This window comes from Aquila chrysaetos, chromosome 2, assembly GCF_900496995.4.
Source record: "Aquila chrysaetos chrysaetos chromosome 2, bAquChr1.4, whole genome shotgun sequence".
Taxonomy (NCBI): Eukaryota; Metazoa; Chordata; class Aves; order Accipitriformes; family Accipitridae; genus Aquila; species Aquila chrysaetos.
Window position 1 is genome coordinate 7,429,019 of NC_044005.1, and position 19,246 is coordinate 7,448,264.

The window sequence follows — 19,246 nt, forward strand, 5'->3', positions numbered from 1 at the left end:
TCAGAGGTTCAAAGGACGGTGAAGGCCCCAAAGCCCTTTGCCCTGTGTGGGAACGAGAAACCCAAATCAGCACTGGGTGCTGAAATGGGGGTGCAGGGCAGGCAGACGCCCGGGTTCTCCCCATGCACGCTGCACCCCGGCAGGGCAGCAGCCTGCAGCCTTCTCCCGGGCTGCCCCAGGCCAGCAGCGGAGGAGGTGGGGAGGCCGTGCATGACTTTCCCCACTTCCCACCTCTGGCAGCATGCGCTGGCAGGCAACGCGGGCTGCTTTCCAGGATCCGGTCTCTCCTTGGCCCCTTTCCTCAGCTCCCCAGGACGCGGCACAGCAGACAGTAACATGCCCGCCTCTCCGTGGGCTGGTTTCTTATGACCCAATGCAAGGAGCCTGTGAAAGGAGGAGCCGCGGCCAAGTTTCCCCTTGTTTTTACTTTCCCCGTTTCATTTTGTCTGGGTCCAAGTGGTGGGTTTCGAATCCAGCCTTTCCCTTTTGCGGTTCTCCCCCGCCGGTCCCAGTGGCGCTGTAAGAAAACGTTAAGTCAGAGGCAGCCGGCACCTCCCTGGCTCCAAAAGCTGTGCCCAGCGGGATCCCAGCCGGATCCTGGGATAGGCTGGCAGAGGACTGATGGAAACGCACCGCTACTTTGCGTCTCTGCTGGGGAAAAAGGAAATTGAGTTGTTCAACGTGCAAGTCTGAACTTTCAAGTATGGGGTTTTTTTTCCTCCCCAAACTCCCCCGTTTCCGTCCACGCACTTCTGGATGTGTGGCCACACCGAGACTGGACCTGCTGGCTTTTCCAACGGGTTTCTCCTAAAAAGCCCGGCAGGCTCCTCCACCGGCCCCTGTGCGCCCCGATCCCCTGGTCATACACTGCTGGAGCTGCACCCTTCACCTTTGCAACCTGCTCAGGATCAGGCCCTTTGCAGCCTTCCTTCCCAAAAGTGGGTCGCCCGTGAGAAATTAATGCATTTCATACACTAACCCGCACGGGTAGAAGATTAAAAGGCAAACAGGGGCTCACTGCTCTCTCCCCAGGCCTCCCGGCTGCATCCAGATTTGCTGGGGCTCCGTCCCCTCCCCTTCTCTCCTCTGGGCATTGCCTGCCCAGCTGCACAGCATCCCGGCGAGCTGACAGGATGAGTGACGGGTAAACAGAGCTTTTCCATGGAAACATTTGTTCAACAAAGAATTGCAAATTTTCATGGCGAGTATCTGGTTTCCTCCAAACTTTTTTGTTGTTGTTTCTGAAAGCTGCCTGGCCGGTCTGGATCTGGCTTTTGCAAGCATTTTTTTCCCCTAACGCTTAATTTTCAGCAACTAGGATCTCCCTGGTCTTTTTTTTTTTTTTTACTTCTTCTTTAGGTTTCCATCCTTTTTTCAACATAAATGGAGGCGATGGCACCTTCTTTGGACTTTTCTGCAGGGCACAAACTCTCCTCCCCTCTGAGAGGTTAATGATAATGATTGGTGACCCAGGAAAGGGCACATGGCTTTTTAGGCTGAGAAAAGCTCGAATCGGAGACGTGGGACTGGACAGCCTGCTCTGGGCCACATCAGCCCACAATCATGGGGGAAATCCAGGTTTTTCACAGAGCCAGCGAGGAGCAGGGATAATATGGGGCAACACTGGCTAAAGCTCCTAAAGGACACACTTAAGCACAGAAGGAAGCAAGACACCACATCGGACTGTCCAGAAGGAAATAAAAGACGATGCCTGCAGGGTACCTGGGTCCACCTGGAGTGCTGTGACAGTGTGGGGACATCCCCATGCCCAAGGAGCCCAGCCCAGCCCCATGGGTGCATCTCACTCCATCCCTTTGCCCCAGCGCTGCCTTTTCCTTGCTTAACTTGATTTTTTTCCAAGCAATTCCTCCCCGATCCTTAGGATGGAGTGGAGGGAGGCAGTGACAGGGGTTTCTCCCTGACCTGTGCCCAAGGCCGGGGTGCCCAAGGAGCCGGTGGGGGTCCCCAGCACCGGGACGAGGTGACAGCAGGTGGCACTGCAGCCCCAGGAACGCGTCGCAGCCGCCCCGGGAGCTGCTCTCCTCCGCATTCCCACTCCCACTCCCACTCCCAGTCCCTCACAGCTGAGGGCACAGGCAAAGCAGCCCCCCCCCCCCCCCGCACTCCCCACCGACCCTCAGGATTTCACACGCCGCGAAGCAGAAGAACTTGGGATATTATTCCTAACCGACGCCAGTGGCGGGGGAAAATCGTGTTCTCGGTGAGCACGGGGATAAAACCTGGAGGAGAGAAGCCCCCTCCTCGATCTGGGGGGGCAATGGGATTTGCCGCTCGCTTTTTGGGGTGCAAGAGGCTGAACGTGCCTGTTGCTTGCAAACAGGGGAAGCAGGAGGAGGCAAGCAGTCCAAGAAAATCCAGGTAGCCCAGACAAAGTGCAACCACCAGCCGCAGCAAACCGGGGGGTTTAGGGAAGGAACCCAAGTTGCTGTGAAACCGTGAATGTGAACACAGAATTTAAAAAAAACCAACATCCTTCCATGAACTATACTGATTTATGCCAGTGAATGTATACCAATCTCTCCAGTTGTCCCTGCTAAGAATATAACCAGGGATGCACCATAGTCTCTGTTCCCATCCTATAACGGCTCTGAGAGTTCAGGCTTTATTTTTAGCCTGGCTTCCTCGGGGCTCTGTCTGATCTGATTTCTCCGGAGAGAAGATTTTTTCTGCTGAATGCCACCCTCCTGCTAGAAACCCCCATTCCCCCCCCCCCCGGCACTGCTGAAGGGATTGACCTTTTCAAGCAAATTTGAAAGATAAATGGGTCAAATTTGGAAAAAAATGGCAGCCAAGTAGAGATGAGAGAGACCTAAAAGAGCATCCCGGGGTGAGACAGACAAGCGGGACTCAGACATCAGAGTAGCTGGTTGGTGGCCCAGGGGAAGTCAGGATTGCTGCAGGAGGAAGGAAAAAAGGATATTTTCCTTCTTTCTTTCTTTGATTTGGCTGGTGTATTATTGCCAAGCTCTTTGTGACTTGCTTTCAAGCAGTTTGCTGTGAGCATTCAGTCAAAAATATGAGCGGTGTTGGTTAGTGGTGTTTGGTCGCGTGATGTTGTTTCTGGCCGGCAGTTGGTTGAGCTCATGTCTTGTAATTAGTGGGTGGGCTTGAGGAGACCACTGCGGCTTCCGATCTCTCGGGGAAAGGGAGAAAATAAGCAGGATTAAGGAATTTTAGAAAATTACAGGCAGTTTCATTTCACATAAGCTTTGCCAGGAACACCAAGCCCTGGAGAAGGACGGCCACTGTGGGATGCATTGCCCATGGGCAGGACTAAAGGACTTTGTTTCTCGTCAGAGTCACCCAAATAACTGTGTTTGTCTCTGTGTGTGTGTTTGTGCGTGTCTCTGTGTGTGTGTGTGTGTGCGCGCACAAATACAGCATTGCCTGCCCAGCGGTCCATGGGCTGGCAGTGGCTGTGGGAACATGGTACTTCTGCAAGATTAAAGGGATATATTCCACCTACAAACACAGTTTTACACAGATTTCATTGTTAATCAGGCATTATCACAAGCAATAGCAGGATTACTATAACTGGAGGGACCCGAGGGATGGGGAGGGATGTTAGAGCATGGGGAGCAGTGGCTCCTCATTTTTAACCAAGCCGATCTGTTGAGGTGACACCAGCATGTGTCCAGACCAGCCCGCCCGGGTCCTTGGACCCCACTTGAGCTAATCCCCTTCTCGCTCACATGGTTTTTCCTGCAGCAGAGAGAGAGAAAACCAGCCACAAATTTCTCAGGAAAATGCCAATTGTGAAGCCACAACAACTGAGCGAGAGCCGTAGGAGTAGTTGCAGCACTCAGAACCGTTTTTCACTAGGGTCTCTCTTTGTCCTTGGTTTAGGGACCTGGCAGGGGATTGGGACCCCAGCTCCCCAGCCTGTCTCATCCAATACCCCAGTGGACATTTCCATTGCACATATTCACTCAGCAGCATTTAAAACTCATGAACAGTCGGTACTTGGTGGTAAATGCACTAAATAAATGCAAATGCTGTTTCAGGTGGGCATTTACGCTCCTGCTGCAGGATGCAGGTTCCAACCATCCCATTCACATCTCAGCAGAAGGAAGTTCCACCTCCAGTATCACGAAACAGTCCCTTGCTGTTATTTTTTCCCAAATAACAACTTTTTCTGGCCCGGATTTGATAACAAATTTTGTCTTGAGGGAAGGACTGACTCGGTATTCAGAGCAGAGAGGATCTGATCAGCTAGGTGCTGAGGCACGTGCCTGAAAACACAGCTTTTTGAACTACAGTAGACACAAAAAAACAATGTCAACTTTCTAACTGCAAACATGGATCTAATGCTGCACATCTTGCTCATGGGAAAGGCTCATCAGGTGAGTAGTTCTACAGAGTGTCTCTATCAAGTGTATTTATCCCTATATATGCATGTATACATATATGATATGTTTATGTATTGTGTCCCATTCAGTGTAGATATTAATCATATGCTGCTCCACCCAAACAATGTTAAAAGTGGCCTATGTCTTGCTGGCAACGGCTGCTTCCACCATCACTCGCGTGACTCTTGTTCACAGACTTATTGCACCAGAGCTGCCAATTGCAAGTCCCTGGGCCCTAAAAGAAGGAGTTTTCACTAAAAACCAGTCAGCTTTGGGCAAGAGCCCATTGCTTTTCTATGGCAGGGCTTCAGGCAGCAATCATCACCCCGAGGGGACATCTCGCCCTTGGGATGGTGCCCTTCACTGGCATCCCTGCCATGCTGCACGCATCCAGCGCCGGGGCAGCAGTCACCTCCAACCAGCCAAGAATATCTCCCTCGCTCTCTCCCCCACCCCCTTCCTTATTTCAGCAAAATAACCGTGCGATTATTTTTCCACATGAAAGTGCCCTGGTGTTCAGGTGGACAATCTGACTCCGGCTGAGCCGCCTGGAATCCCTGTGGTTTTGATTTTCAGCGGAGAACAATCTTATCAGCCCAGATTGTACACAGAGATAGGGAGCCTTCGGGTAGGGTTGCATAAGCACAGATTGCCTCAGCTGGGATGGGTAAGGCTCCGCTCGCTGTATTTATTTGTTTTCCCCACCGCGGGTTTCAGGTTCTCCTGGTGACCATCATTTCAGCTTTCTTTCCCCGCTCATTGTTTGAGCAGCCGAGCCTTCCTCATGGATCACTGGGCAGGAGGTTCAATTTAAACCCTGCCTCAGCCCTCAGCCACTTGCACGTTGCCTTGAGACATTTCTCCTAAATGGGGCTTTTTTTCCCCATCCCACTATAGTTCTTCTCTGGGCGAGGATGGGATGGGCCCCAATTTGGGATGGATGTGATTCCCCCCTCCCTCGACACACCCGTTTTGGCCTCTTCTCCTCCTGCCAGCTCCTCTTTCAAACCTGGCAGCTGCGTGGGCACCTTGTCTCCAATTGCAAAGGCAGGATATACGGTTTCCGCGGAGGCCATCAGCAAATAGCTGTGGCTACGTAACCATGGCAGAAGAGGGGGAGGAGGACAGAGAGACATCCTGAGCAAAGCAAACCCCCCAAAACGTCACCCAGAAGAGCACCGGGGTGGGGGTGCAGGCTCAGAGACTCGGGTATCCGAGGACAGCACACACTGCAGCTGGCGCTGACGTGGGGGGTCCCATCCCACGCCGTACGATGCTCCTTTCCCAGGGCAGTCCCCTCGTGTGCCACCCAAGGGGATGGGGTGGCAGGGACTGTATGCACCCATGCGACTTCCATGCGGGGGCTCTGGGATATCACCGGGACCTGGCATGAAAAGTCACTGTGCAAGTCAGAGTGTGTCTTTTCGAAAATGTTTTTGATTTGAAGTTAACCCTGCAGTGGCGTGGGAGCCATGTTGAACTCCCCTTTGCTGTGGGAAAACCTTATGTCTCGGTCCTATTCAGAGCTTTTGCTCCTTTTGTCTCTTTTCCTCCTGGTTTAGAGAATGTTAAGAAATCTTCCTTGTACTGATGCCTTCAGACCATGTAACATCATCTCTTCTCCTTCTCTAAGATTAATTACCAAATTTGACTCACCCATAAACCAGAAGGGACCACCGTGACGAGCTGGTTGGACAACTGGTGTGCCGTGGGCCCAGATCAAGCCTGCTAAACATCTCCCAGAAAGTCATCACAGGCTTTGTAGAGGGTTGATTCTCCTCCCTGCTAAAACATACACCTCCCTTTTAGGCTTGACTTAGGTCATGAGTGGGTACAGGCCAGAGTGAGGTAGTGGGGATGACCAGCTGCTGACCACCTTCACCACGATCATCATATCTACTGTCACGGACTTTGGCTGCACCGCTGTCCCCCACCACCCCAGTACCGAGTTCCCACGGGCTGGTGACAGCCGAGTGGGTGAGCAGCCGAGCCCCAAAGCCCCTTTGCTGAAGGTCTCCTCCAGCCCAGGCCCCGTCCGTAGGTGGGGAGCTCAGAGGCAGAGCAGAGCTGGGGTCTCCAAGCAAGCAGCCTGCAGCTCCCCGTCCCCATGCCCTGCTTTGCCTTTGCCCTCCTGAGGGCTCGTTGAACCTCATCCAAGTTACCTTTCCGACCTGGAGGCCTCAGAAGCAGATCCTGCGCACAAAGGTAATAGATGGGGCTAGTACAGCCCAGGGTGGCATCAGCTTCTTGGCCGACGTGTTGCGCTGAGGATGTCTGTCTGCTTCATTAGGCGCCGTGTCTTTTGGGGACAGCACAGCTCCAGCAGCCCCACATCCTTTGCCCGAGCTCTTCCCTCCAAGAAATAATCCCACCTCCCTGCCAAGCACCTCCTGGGCCTTTGGGGACGTTGGTTCGAGGGGCACTTCTGCCAACAAACATTCCTCCCGGCTCAAGCCTCAGCATCGCCACCTCTCACAGGGACGGCAGCGATGCGTGTCCCCGTCTAAGCCGTCCCAGCAGCACAAAACCACCGCCAGCTTTCCCCCGCCGTGCACGCCACAGCCGCCGAACACCCAGGGGAGCATGGAGCGGGCCAGGGCATCCCCAGCTCAGCTCTGCGGCAAAGGGTGCCAACCTCCGACGGTGGGAAGCCACCATGCCGGGGACAGAAATGTCCCTTGCAGCCGAGCGCTGCCGAGCCCGCTCGCCCTTCCCGGCTCCCACTCTCTTCGGTTCCGCTCCCGCAGAGGAGCGATGCAGGCAAAGCCCTGCCGATGTGGGCAGAAGGCAGCCTCTGGCTATGGGGAACCAAGCAGCCCGTGGCCAAGCGCTTGGGCAAGTTCTGAGGTTTCTTTGTGCCAGTGCCTCTAGCCTAGCCCCGGAGGGCTCCCAGGAAGGGAACAGCAGTTTTTAAGCTGGTGCTCCCTCCCTCTTGCACTCTTTCTCTCCCTGCTTCTCCGCTGGCTCCAGGAGATTAGGCATATGAAGATCTTAATTCCCTAAATACACCTCTGATTTGTTCTACTGTGACGCAGCCCTTCTGTTGAATGAAGCACACACCGAGGCCATGCCTGTCCGCAGCAAAATCCCTCCCGTGCCTGCATGGCCGGCGCTGCAGGTCCCCATGACACCCACCACCCTGTACTGGGCAGCGGGAATGGTGGCGGGGGGGGACAGGCATCCTTCGGGGCTCAGGAGAAGTGCCCTGATGGTTTGCAGATGTGATTTCATTTTTCAATTGTTTCTAATTTGCTTGGGTTTTTTTTTTCAATTCTAGAAAAGAGACAATTTCTTCAGGGAGTGTTAGCCACAAGCCTCATTTGGCATTGTTTTTTAGTCAATTGGTTTTGTCTTGTATTATTAGGAATATTGTATTACATAATGATAAGCTGCGGCGACTTATTATGGGGACTATAAAGGGAGGCAGCGTGGGCGCATGGAGCACCAGCCGCCGGCGCGGGGCAGCCTCCCTCCCCGCTTCGTCATCTGCCCTTGCTCTGACCTTCAGCAGGTCCGTCGTCTCCCTGGGTCTCAGTTTCCCCTCCTGTAAAACAGGGCCGATACCCGCTCCAGCTATTAGCTTAAAAGCTTTTCCATCCTTAAGTCAGAAAAAGATGAGTTTTTCCCCTTTCTTCCACCCTGAGAAGCAGGCGTGAGGATCTTCTATACCTTTTCTATCACGGCTGAAAGCCATGGGAATCTGAGCGGGTATGGCACCGTACCGAAGCAACCCTAGCAGAACTAGGCTGCGGATGAGAAGCTAAGGCAGAGATGGGAAGGAGCTACTCTGCCCACGGAGGCATTTTCCAAAAGCATTGGACAAGTGAAAACAGGAAATTGTAATTGAACTAAATCTGCCTCTTTAACCTTGTTATTAGGGCTGGGATTTATGCTCTGGAGAAAGTTCAACCTCTGTTTAAAATTTGGGGAGGTGGGAGCAAATGCTAGAAACCATGGGGAGAGAGGAAATGTTCCTGCGCTTGGCGACAAGTCCAGCTGGAAGGAAAGACGGGGTGGCACGGGATGGGGGTTCAAGCCTGGTGCCCTCCTTCCAGACAGCATCAGGCTGCTGTTGGGGCGAGCGCTGATAATCTCTGCGAAGCCTGGAAATTTGGCGCTCTCTGCCTGAAGATTAAAGCAAATTTTCCGCCGTTTCCATATTTAAAATTGCATCCACATCCAGTTGGGAAAGATGACGGTGTCTCAGGTTACTTTGTACACTTGAGCTGAACCAAAGCTCATGTAGATCTGGGCTCTGCCACCTCTGCTCTCCCCACACAGCACCTGGTGCCCTCCAAAAACCTGACGGCTTCGGCCCCAGCAGGAACAGCAAAATCCACCCTTGAAGACTAATTATCACAGCCAGGTCAGCCAAGCACCACGTTGGCTCTACCTTTACTGCTTCTGCTGCTGTTAATGACGTCCGCATGCATCGGGCAGGTTAAAGCACCTGCCTCTGAAGGCAGCGTATACAGAGACCCAGCCCCCAGCAGCATGACCCCATAGTGATGCAAAATTTCCTCAGATGCAAAATTTCCGACAACAACGCGTACCGGCTAGGCAGACAGGGAGGTTTCCACCTGTGCCCGTGCAGTGTCTGTGAGCTGCTCCCCGCTCACTGGAGGAAAGCAGGAGTGAGGGAGAAGCTCAGAGGTGAAGAGGTATCTTGGGGCATGTGCCGTTTTCTTTACAGGTCTGCAGAGTCCGAAGCACATCAATAATAGTTAAACAATTGTTAAATAGTACTTTATCTTCAGGTCGGATAACAGCACAAGCAGCCGTTGGCTGCCTAGTGACGGGCGACTCGATAAAAGCATCTACCCGGGAGGGAGGGAGTCCGGATGCCTTGGCCCAATCCTGCCTGTACCACACACCCTGCCTCGTTCCAGCTGCCGACGTTTCCAAATCCGCATGTTCAAAATGAAGCTCCGACATCTGGCTGAGCAGGCCGGGTTTGCAAAGACCCAGGGTACAAATGTCTCCTAACCGCAACGCGGCTCCAGGATCCTGGCGTTGCAGCTGGGGATGCATGAGCTTTAGGGAGCCAGGCCTGGATACATTGCATTTAAATCCATCGGCTGAGCAATCATCCGCTCTTCACCGCGGGCCTCTGCGGAGGATTTGCCAGCACGTGGCCCAGGGTTACGAGGGCCAAGAGCGGGGTCGTACCTGCCCCTCTGCGGGGCCGGGGGGCAGCGGGGAAGCGGAGCCGGGCAGGGGCCGGCAGCGGGGCAGGGGCAGAGCGGGCGTGCGGCTCGCGCGTGGGACAACGCTGGCTCAACGTGACCTGGGAAATGAAACGAGGAGCGAGGAAGGGGGGCTGGCTTTCTCGTTGGGCATTTGTTTTTATACACTGAATTTCCTGCTCGGGGACTCTGAGTATAAGCTCTCCCCCCACCTTCTCCGGGCTGCCCCCAACGCGGAGGTAAGCTGGGGAAAACCGGGCTGCCCGTCCGACTCCGCCGGAGGAAGAGGTGCTTACGGTAGAGGTGACCTTTCTAAATCCCTGCTTTGGACAGACATTTCCAATAAGTGCTGAAGAAAAGCCTGCCAGTTCCAGCTTTCTCAGCCTGCTCTCCATTTTCCTTCCATCCTCTCCAGGCTGAATTTAATCCGAGAAGGTTCCTTTGAGCTTTTGTGTGTTGCTGGGGGAGATGTGGGCGCACGAGGGATCGCGTTACAACTTTCATTTCCTGAAATGTTTGAGGGAACATCCAGGGTTTTATCCACACATCAGGCAAAGTTGAGGGCTCGGATTTCAGGTCTTGTCACTCAGCTGTCACCAGACAAATGAGCCTCTCAGAGCTGGAGACGGGGAGAGCTACCTGCTATTCATGACCCCGAAAGCAGGTGATCACTCATGGGAAAAGCAGGTAGAATTAATCATTCCGCTGTTCTCCATTTCCTCCCCTTTTTTGGCTGACCTGGACACAGTGTGAAATCTGTCCTGGGAGGTGAGCGGGAGTGGGGGCGAGGGCGGGGGGGGGGCGAATTAACTCCTTCCTGCCGGTGGAAATACAAAGCAGAGCGAGGTGAGAAACAGCCTGGGGCTGCCTCCCCAGGCTGACTTTGCTGTGAAAAGCTTGCTGCGAGGTCAAGCCTAATGGAGGAGAGCTCAGCAACCTGCGCCTGGCTCAGCTCCGGGGCCTCCCCGGTCCTACCTGCCCGCCGGCCCCTTCCCCAGCCGGGGGGGGGGGTATTTCCCCGGGGCGGGGGGGGGGTGTCCCTCAGCATCCTCCATCCCTCCTTGCCACCATCCACCTCTTGGCAACCTCATCCCTCTCCCTGTTTAGGGAAATGGAAGGTCGGGGCGTGGGCAGGGCTCTGCGGCCCCGGGGTGGGGGGGGGGGGGCGGCGGGGCGCAACATGCGCGGCCCTGCGCGGTGCTGCGCGGTCCCGCTCCGCAACCTGACAGCAGCAGCGCAGGTCTGCGCTGGGGGAGAGTGGGGGGGGGGGGGTGTTGGGGCAAAGCGGACCCCCCTGGCAGCTCCCCCTCCCCCGAAAGTCAGCCCTGCCGCTGCCTGCGCGCATGAAGCGTTTCTGCGCGGTTTGCTTTGAAAATAACCCCCGGGTTGCGAGTCCCTGCTTGGCTTTCCAGCCGTGCAGGGCTGGAGCCCCGGGCAATATTTATCCTTCTTTTTCACCGAGTCCGTGGCTTGGGGAAAAAAAAAAAAAAAAAAAAAAAAAAAAAAAAACCCAAACCAAAAAACAACAAACCGGAGCTGGAGCTTATCCACCCTCGGGGCGCAAAGCCCGCGGCTGCTCACCCTAAAAATCTCCCTCATTTCCCTGGGGGCTCCCCCCTTTCTGCCCGAGGGGCTGGGGGGCCCTGCGCTGCTTCGTGGCGGATCACGGCGGGGCTGGATGAGTCCCCCGGGCAGGGCGATGAGGGTCCCCGCGTGGGGCAGAGGGCGAGGCTGGACCGGGGGGCACAGACCCTCCTGTCCCCTCCCGTCCCGTCCCGTCTCGTCCCCAGGGTCCCCGCGGGGCCGGGCTCGCTGCGCACCGAGGGTGGCTCCGCGCTCCCACTCGACGTCGGGTTTTGCCCCGGCTCCACCCGCGGTCGTGGATGCGCGCAAACACGCAGCTGCGCGCCCACGGGCGAGTTTTGCACCCTTCGCCCTGCTCCCACGGAGCCACGTTGGGTCCCGCCCGGGGCGGGGTGGGGGGGGGGGGGGTCCCCCACTGTCCCGGCCATGCCCCCCCAAAGGGTCGGGGGCTCAGGAAGCCCGGGGGGATGTGGGCTCGGAGCCCCGGGGGGGCGGCCGGTGCCAGGCCGGAGGGCGGAGGGAAACCGTCTCGGCAGCCCGGGCACCGGGCCCCGGGCTCCCCCCGCAGCCGGAGCCGAGGAGGGCGACGGGGGGGACACGGAGGGATCCGCAGCCCCGTCCCGGCGCGGGTGGGGGGTTCCGCGGGGGGCTCCGGAGCGCCTCCGGGTGCCGGGGGCGGCGGGCGCGGGTGGGGACTGAGCGGGAGGGACGCGGAGCGCTCCGGCCGGGCGAGACCCTCCTGCAGAGGGTGACATTTCTCCATGGCCCAAGACCCCGAGAACAAACACAGCAGAGACTTAAATAAACACGCGCTTAATGATGCAAAACGCTAACGGGGAGGGGGGGGAACCGGCCGCAGCGAGGCCCCGACGGGGCGGGCGGCGGGGGCGAGCCGCTCCCTCCCGGCCGGGCGCCCGGCTCCCACGGGGCGAGCCCACGCAAGGCGCTCCGGTGGGTCCCCTCTCCCCTTCCTTCCTTCCTCGGTTACGAAGGCACCGGCTCCCCCCGCAGCCCCGAAGCTCCTCCGATGCAGCCCGTCGGGTGAGGGGGGTAAGGGTGGGCAGGGGGGCACGGGCTCGCCCCCGCAAAGAAAAGCTCAGCCTAGGTGTTCTGCCATCAGCGTTGTTTAATTTAGACTGTTTAGGTACAATAGAAAAGAAACCTGAAAGCACATGCGATTTTTGGTAACAAATACTCGAGGCAGACAGCGTCGTCCGCGGGCTCTCTGCAAGCCGAAGGAGGAAGGCGGTGAGCGGGGACGGACGGGAGAAGGCAACGTGGAGCTGGCGGGGCAGCCTGAGGAATACTCGTTCAGGAGGATACGCCTGTCGACTTTTATTAGTATTCTTCATATTCTCCTATTTTTTTTAGCCACATCGATGCATTTCACCACCGAGGAGAAGGAAGCCGGGGGGGCATGGGCCCACGGGAGCTCGCTCGCTGACTGCCTCGCACAGCCGCGTTAAGACATAGGCACTTGTTAAAACTCTAATACTGCAGCTTTTGCCTTTTTTTTTTTTCCCTTTTTTTTTTTTTTAAATTTAAACTACATCGAAATCTTTCTGGTAAGGCTAAATATGAAAAATGTAAACGTAACTTCCCCTCCCTCCTCCCGCTACAACCCAGGGCTGGGTACAGCCGTTCGCTCCCTCTGCCTCCGTCCCGGCTCCTCGCCGGCCCCGCGGGGACCCGGCCGGGCAGCAGCAGGGATGCGCCGGCCACCCCTGCCCCACCGTGGCCAGCGGGGCTGGGATTTATTTGGGTGGAATCGGATCCAGCTGGGGTTGGTTGTTTTGGTTTGGGATTTTTTTTTTTTCCATTTTTTTCCCTTTTTTTTTTTTCTTTTTGTAATTCCCTTTGGGACCAGCTTGCTTGAACTCGAAGGGCTGAGGGTTTCTGCCGCTCTCTGCGTTTGGCTACGTGGAAAAAAAAAAAAAATTAAAAAAAAAAAAAAAATCGTGGTGGTAGCGGGAGACGCTGGGGGGGAACTGGACCAGGAGCCGATGTGGGGTTGTGTGAAAAGAGCCGAGAGTCCCGTTAAGAATCAGCGGGTGAGCTGTAAAACCGGGTACTGTCCTCTATGTACAACCCAGAGCCTCTGTCCCCGAGCAGAACCTCCTCTCCCGATCCTCCGGCCGCCCGCCGCGGGCCTTTAGGATCCCAGATCCACCAGGCTGGACGTGAGGGGTCCCAGCAGCGAGTCCTGGAGCTGGTGGCCTTGGAGGCTGTGAGGGGTCTGGGATGTGGCTAAGCCGCTCAGGGAGTAGCCGGAGCTCCTGGCGTGGCTGAGGTTCCCCTGCAAGAGCAGGACCGAGTTCTGATCCGGGCTTTGGGGAGGAGAAAATTCTTCCTCGGAGCTGGACATGAGGGGTTTGCTCCCATCCAGAGGCGAGAGTTGGTTCGGTTTGTTGGTGGCCGCGTTGTTGTTTTCCGTGTTTTCCCTGCGGAAAAGCAAAAAAAAAAAAAAAAAAAAAAAAACAAACCAAACCAAACAAAACAAAAACACAACGGGGATGTTACGGCAGGCGGGAGGCGCCGGGGATGGGCGCTGTGCTAATGCCCTCAGTAAATCCTTTGCGTTTTATTTCATCGTGGGAGCAAGATGCCTCTCCCCGGAAAAAAACAAACAAACAAAAAAAAACCCCAACCAAACCAACCCACCTAATATTTTCATAACGGACCGTCCCCATTTCTTTTTACCCTCCTAGAAATAGGCGTACACCGCACAGCCCGGTAATTTAGGTGAAAAGTCGAAGGGGGGAAATTGGGGGGGGCGGATTTTTTTTCTCTTTTTAATTAAAAATGAAAGCGCGGCCCCGGGGACGAGCAGGCTGTGGGATTTTCTTTAAGAGGCTCGGTAGGGAGGTTGCTGGAGGAGACAAAAGTGAAGCGATGCCATCCGTGGCTGGCTGCTTCGCCGGGCCGAGCCGCCGTCCCGTACCGAGGCCACCCCGGGCGGGACGGCGGCTCGGCCCGGTCAGCGCGTCCCCATCCCGGTTTCCCTCCCGATTCCTACTCTTTCCATCCCAGGGCTGCATCTTTTTCCTCCTCCGGGGCTTTGGAGTTACCCTGCCCGATCTCCCAGCAATACCCGACCCGTCATCCCCTAACGCTTCCCCGGAGGCTCCCGGGACCGTATCGCTGCCGGTTTAGTCGGGACGGCAGGCAGCAAACAAAGGCGGCGGAGAGGCCTGGAGAAGACGGTGAGGGGCTCGCTGTTCCCTCCCCACCACCACCACCACCACCGCCACCCGCCCCGGGCAGGTGGGGTCGGGCGGTGGGGCCGGTGGATTTCGGGTGGAAAACCCACTTGGGTTTCCACGGAGGGACAAAACGCAACGCGGTTTAGGAAAAAATGGGATTTGGAGGGAGCGAGGCATTTTCGCCGCTCCTTCCCCAGCCGCCGCCGGGTGCTCGCCGCGCTCCCCGTACGGGGGACCGGGGAGAAAAGGGGGGGGGGGGCACGGAGGGGATGGGGGGGGGGGCAAGTACCTTTCCTTGGCCTCCGCCGCTCGGTCCCGCTGCCTCCGGTTCTTGAACCAGTTGCTGACCTGGGTGGTGGTGAGCCCGGTGGCTTCCGCCAGCTCCCGCTTCTCCCGGGGGGACGGGTAGGGGTTGTGGGCGTACCATTCCCGCAGCACGCCCCGGGATTTCTCCTTGAAGCAGTAACTGGTTTCCTCGCCGTCCCAGATGGTGCGGGGCAAAGGGAATTTTCGGCGGACGCGGTATTTGCCGACGGCGCCCAAGGGTCTGCCCCGCAGTTTCTCGGCTTCCACGTAGTGAGCCTTCAGCCAGAGCTGCTGCAGCTTGGGGTGGTTGTGGGGGGAGAACTGGTGGCTCTCCAGGATCTTGTAGAGCTCGCGGAAGTTGCCGCGGTGGAAGGCCACCACCGCCTTGGCCTTCAGGACGCTCTCGTTCTTGTGCAGGTGGTCGCAGGCCGGCAGCGACCAGAGGAACCGGCCCAACCTCTCCAGGTTCCCCCCCTGCTGCAGCACCTCGCAGACGCAGGCGACCTGCTCCTGCGTGAAGCCAAACGACGGCAGCATCGACATGGCCGAGCGCGGCGGCGGCGGCGGCAGCGGCGGCGGGAGGAGGAGGAGGAGGAGGAGGAGGAGGCGGGCACCCCGCGGGAGCCCGGCGGCGGAGGGGCGGGGGGCAGCCGCCCGCCGGGCCGGGGCCCGGTCCTGGTCCCGGTCCCGGTCCCGGCCCCAGAGCGGGGAGGCGCGGCGGCAGCCGGGGGCGGGCGAGCGGGGATGCTCGTCGCGACGCCGGGGGGGACTTTGTCCCCGCTCCGCTGCCGCCGCGCTTAAAGCGCCCGAGCCCCCGCGCCGCGCTGATTGGGCGCCCGCGGCTCGGCCCCCGCCGCGGCTGGGCCCGGCCCGGCCCGGCCCAGCCCAGCCCAGCTTGGCCCAGCCCAGCCCAGTCAAGCCCGGCCCGGCCCGGCGGGCAGAGCCTCGGCACGGGCGGGCGGAGCCTGGCGGCGGGGACCCGGCCCCGGCCTACGGCCGCCGCGGCTGCGCTTCCCGCCGCCGCCTCTGCGCGGGTGCGGCCACGGACCCGGCCCCGGTCCCGGTCCCGGCGGGGGGAGCCGCGCCGCCCCGCACCCCGCGGGCGCATCCCCGGGGAATTCGCTCCCGGCGGACTTTGTCTTTTTTTCTTCCACTCTTCCACACCGCCCCCCCCCCCCCCCCCGCCCCAAACTTCTGCCCCCCGCCCTGCCAAGCCAGCCCGTATTTAATTACCTTAATGCTGGGGATGAATAAATAATGCTTGAAGTGAATAGCTAAATAAGACGCGGGGCCCGTGCGCCCCCTCCTTGTCCCCGTCCCCCCCCCCCCCCCTTCCCCGCTCGGCCCCGCCGGGGGGGGGGGTGTCCCGGCGGGGGCGGCGCGGCAGGTCGGGGGCAGCCCCGCGGATCCCCCGCGGAAGGCGGGCAGGAAAACTGCACCGACCGGCGGCGCTTTCATTAGCCTAATCCTCATTTGCACACCTCGCTCCAAAGCAATTATTTAAAAAAAAAAAAAAAAAGAAGCAGAAAACAATTAGGCTCCCTAAGCAAAGCTAATCTATTGTCAGTAGCAAGGTCGGGCTGGGAGATGAGGACAATGCGGTGAGATAAGGGCAGGGGAGCGGTGGGAAGAGGGTGTCTTTATGACTGTATTTATCTTTGATTAGATAAGTCGAAACCACTATTTTAAGCACACTCCAGAAGGCTTTTGATTCAAGAACGAGTTCGCTTAGCGGGTGCTAATAACCATCGCGGGGCTCTTTAAAACCTGTTTGTCTTCACTAAAGACATTCGGATTTATTTGACTGTAAATGCTCAAAGTTAGGAGCAGCCCGTTTGTGGCCGAGGCGGCGAAGGGCTCCGAGCCGGGGCCGGCGGCTCTCCCGCTGCCCGCTCCCTGCCCGCTCCCTCTGCCCGCGATACGATACGGGAAAGGCCGGTCCCGATATTTTCCTAAATCCGGATTGTTGTTTTTCCCCATGTACTTCGCGTCTCGGGGCTGTTTAAAATAAGCCCCTGCCACCCAGTCTGTCCAGTGACTTTACTATGTACGCTGGAGTCAGGACGCTTCTATATCCCATGACCATGTGTCTGGTAATTTTCCCTTGCCATTTTATTTTAGTACTTATGATGTTGCAGATGAAGTCTTAAAGAGCTGCAATGTCCTCCCAGAAGGAATGTCTGCTTGGAACAGATCCTTATTGACAAGGCAGCTGTGTGGGGACCGGAACGGAGCCTTAAACCCGGCTCTAAAATCAACTAATACCCTAAAGTCTGGAGCAAGTGCGCAGAATTATAACGCATGGGCTCGCAGCCGCCCGCGGCCGCGTCCTGCAGGAGCAGTGCCCTGCCCAGCCTGGGAGATGGGCTCCCCCATCCCGCCTTTTTATTGTCATAAATTTTTAATTTTTTTTTTTCTTTCTAATAAGGTGCTCGGTTCGGGAAAAACACGGACCTGAGGGGTTTATACCTTCAGGATGAAGAGGACAGAAATGCAAAGCGGGGCTGGGGAAGCTCCTTGCCATTTTAACGAGAGCGGTTTTCTCTTGCCCTCGCATTTCTCCTTTTTTTTCTTCCCCCCTCTCTCCTTTAAAAGGCCGACCAAAACAAACACCGCTCTTGCTGGGAATAATCAAATTATCCCGGCGCGGCCGGCGGCGGAGCTGACAGGGACGGGCGAGGGCTGAGCCGAGGCTTCCCCGCGATTTCCGAGCGGGACTTTATTCTTCCGTGTCACCAAAATTCACCCAAGGAGGGGACAGACTCGCCGGGGTCTACCTGGGAGTTACACACTGCAGCCGAGAACCGCTCAGCATCAATGTTAATTATTGCCCGGGCTTGATTTTCCTAAAAATTGGAAACCTTTCACTTAAAACCACGGAAAGAGGTAAATGAATTCCCAAACCACCCCGTCCCATTTAGCCCTTCAAAATCACCCAGAAAAAAAATGGTTTCGAGCCGCTCAAAAAAAAAAAAAAAAAAGGCAGATGCAAATAACTAAATAAATAACTAAATAACAACATAACGGCGCGGAGCTGCCGTCGGCCGCTCCTCGCTCGTTTATTTTTCGGCAGGGAAGGAGCAGCCCGGCGGGCTCCCCCCGCTTCCCAGCCCGGGCAAAACGCTTGGTTTTTCTCCCCCTGCTTCCCTCCGCCCCCCCCGGGGCCTGGCATCTCCGCGCCCGCGGAGATGGAGGCGGCGGCCGGCCGAAGGGACCGCTGCGCGGCCGCGGGGGCCTCCGCGCCTCGCCCCGCTTGCCGGGGCATCGCTCGGCTGTTTTTGTGCGGGAAATTCATTTATTGGCTTATTTATTCGATGCAGCGTTAGACAGCCCGGAGCGGGGATGAAGACGGATCCCACGCAACGTTCTGCGGGTTTTCCTCGATTTCGCCAGAAAACCAAAACAAAGCAGAAAAAACTAACCCGAACACGACTCCCATCTCCCCGCTCCGCCCCGACCTTAGAAATAAAACTCTTCCCCAACCGAAAATAAATTTAATTTTTTTTTTCTTTTAAGTGAGGGGGTCTGAGGGAAACAAATAGCGCGACCAAATAAAATCAGCGGCATTTTTTGTCGGAGCCCCGTCTCGGCGCGGTGATAACCGGGGCGGGAGGCTGGGAGCCGGCGGGGCAGTAACACAACGCTGCCGCTTTCCGAACCTTTCGAAGGCGAAATCCAAAACCGACCCATTAAGTCAATGAGGTTTGTGTTGTAGAGGGCTCCTTTCCCATCCACTTGCTGTTCTGAAAAATAGATCGCATTTCGTTATCTCGAGTGAGGATCTGCAACGTGATACCGGATCCGCGCTGCCTTCCCTGCCGAATGCGAGGCGCAGGGGAGACAGCCAGCTTCCCCGGCTTATTCCCGAACAATAAAGGATTTGTATTTTCTTTCTCTCCCACTCTTCCCCCTCTTTTATTATTCTATTTTTTAATGAGGAAGGACAAACCCCTCTCCATATGCATCGCTCTTCTCTTGCGGGAGCCTTTGGCCCGACGCGCCTGCAAACCGGTGCAACCTTTAATTACTTGTTAGTAAATTGCCCTCCAGACACCTGTAAAAACAAAGCCGGTGTCCGCCGGGGCGGGGGGGGAAGAGCCGTGTCCCTGCCCGCCTTCTCCCCCCACCCCGCTCCATCCCCGCACCCCGGGGGTGCCCCGCACCCAGCGGGGTCAGGCCGGGCCGGGGCTGCGGAGGAGGGCCGGGCCGGGCCGGGCCGGGCCGGGCCGGACGGTGGGGCTGGGGGGGGGCAGGATAAGGCCTTCCCGGTGGGGGCGATCCCCAGGGCACAAAGGGCTCTTTCTTCGCGCACTTACCGGGACATTTTTCAAAGGATTAGAAGTGATCACGCGTTGGGTTTTTTTTCTCTCCGAGGGCCGATACGTCTTTCTTTTCCCTGTCCCCCCCCCCCCCTTATTTTCGCCTGCTTTTGCCGGGGACCCCCCCCCCCCCCGCCGTCCATCCCCCCTTTCCTGCTCGCTAATGTACCTCCTGGATGCTGATTCTTTTAAGCTACGAAGAATTTCCTTTTGGGAGGTGAAACCCTCCAGCTCCTCCTGTTCAGAGGAAAGTGCTAGTGATGGTAATACGGGGTGAC

At 57.1% G+C, this 19,246-nt stretch overlaps 1 protein-coding gene across 1 annotated transcript; it reads right to left on the reverse strand.

The window, feature by feature from the left end:
• Positions 1-12,680: 12,680 nt before the first annotated feature.
• On the reverse strand, positions 12,681-15,470 carry SIX1 (SIX homeobox 1). The gene is made up of 2 exons (XM_030005203.2): positions 14,633-15,470; positions 12,681-13,581 (listed from the first exon to the last, which is right to left on the reverse strand). Exons 1-2 carry the CDS (start codon positions 15,190-15,192, stop codon positions 13,293-13,295), a joined length of 849 nt encoding a protein of 282 aa, XP_029861063.1. The 5' UTR covers positions 15,193-15,470; the 3' UTR covers positions 12,681-13,292.
• Positions 15,471-19,246: the final 3,776 nt, after the last annotated feature.

Excerpts from the sequence above, each read along its gene's own strand:
- SIX1 (XM_030005203.2), bottom strand. The coding sequence starts at position 15,192 with ATGTCGATGCTGCCGTCGTTTGGCTTCACGCAGGAGCAGGTCGCCTGC. Across the intron at positions 13,582-14,632 it reads GCGGCGGAGGCCAAGGAAAG|GGAAAACACGGAAAACAACA; the intron begins GTACTTGCCCCC and ends GCTTTTCCGCAG.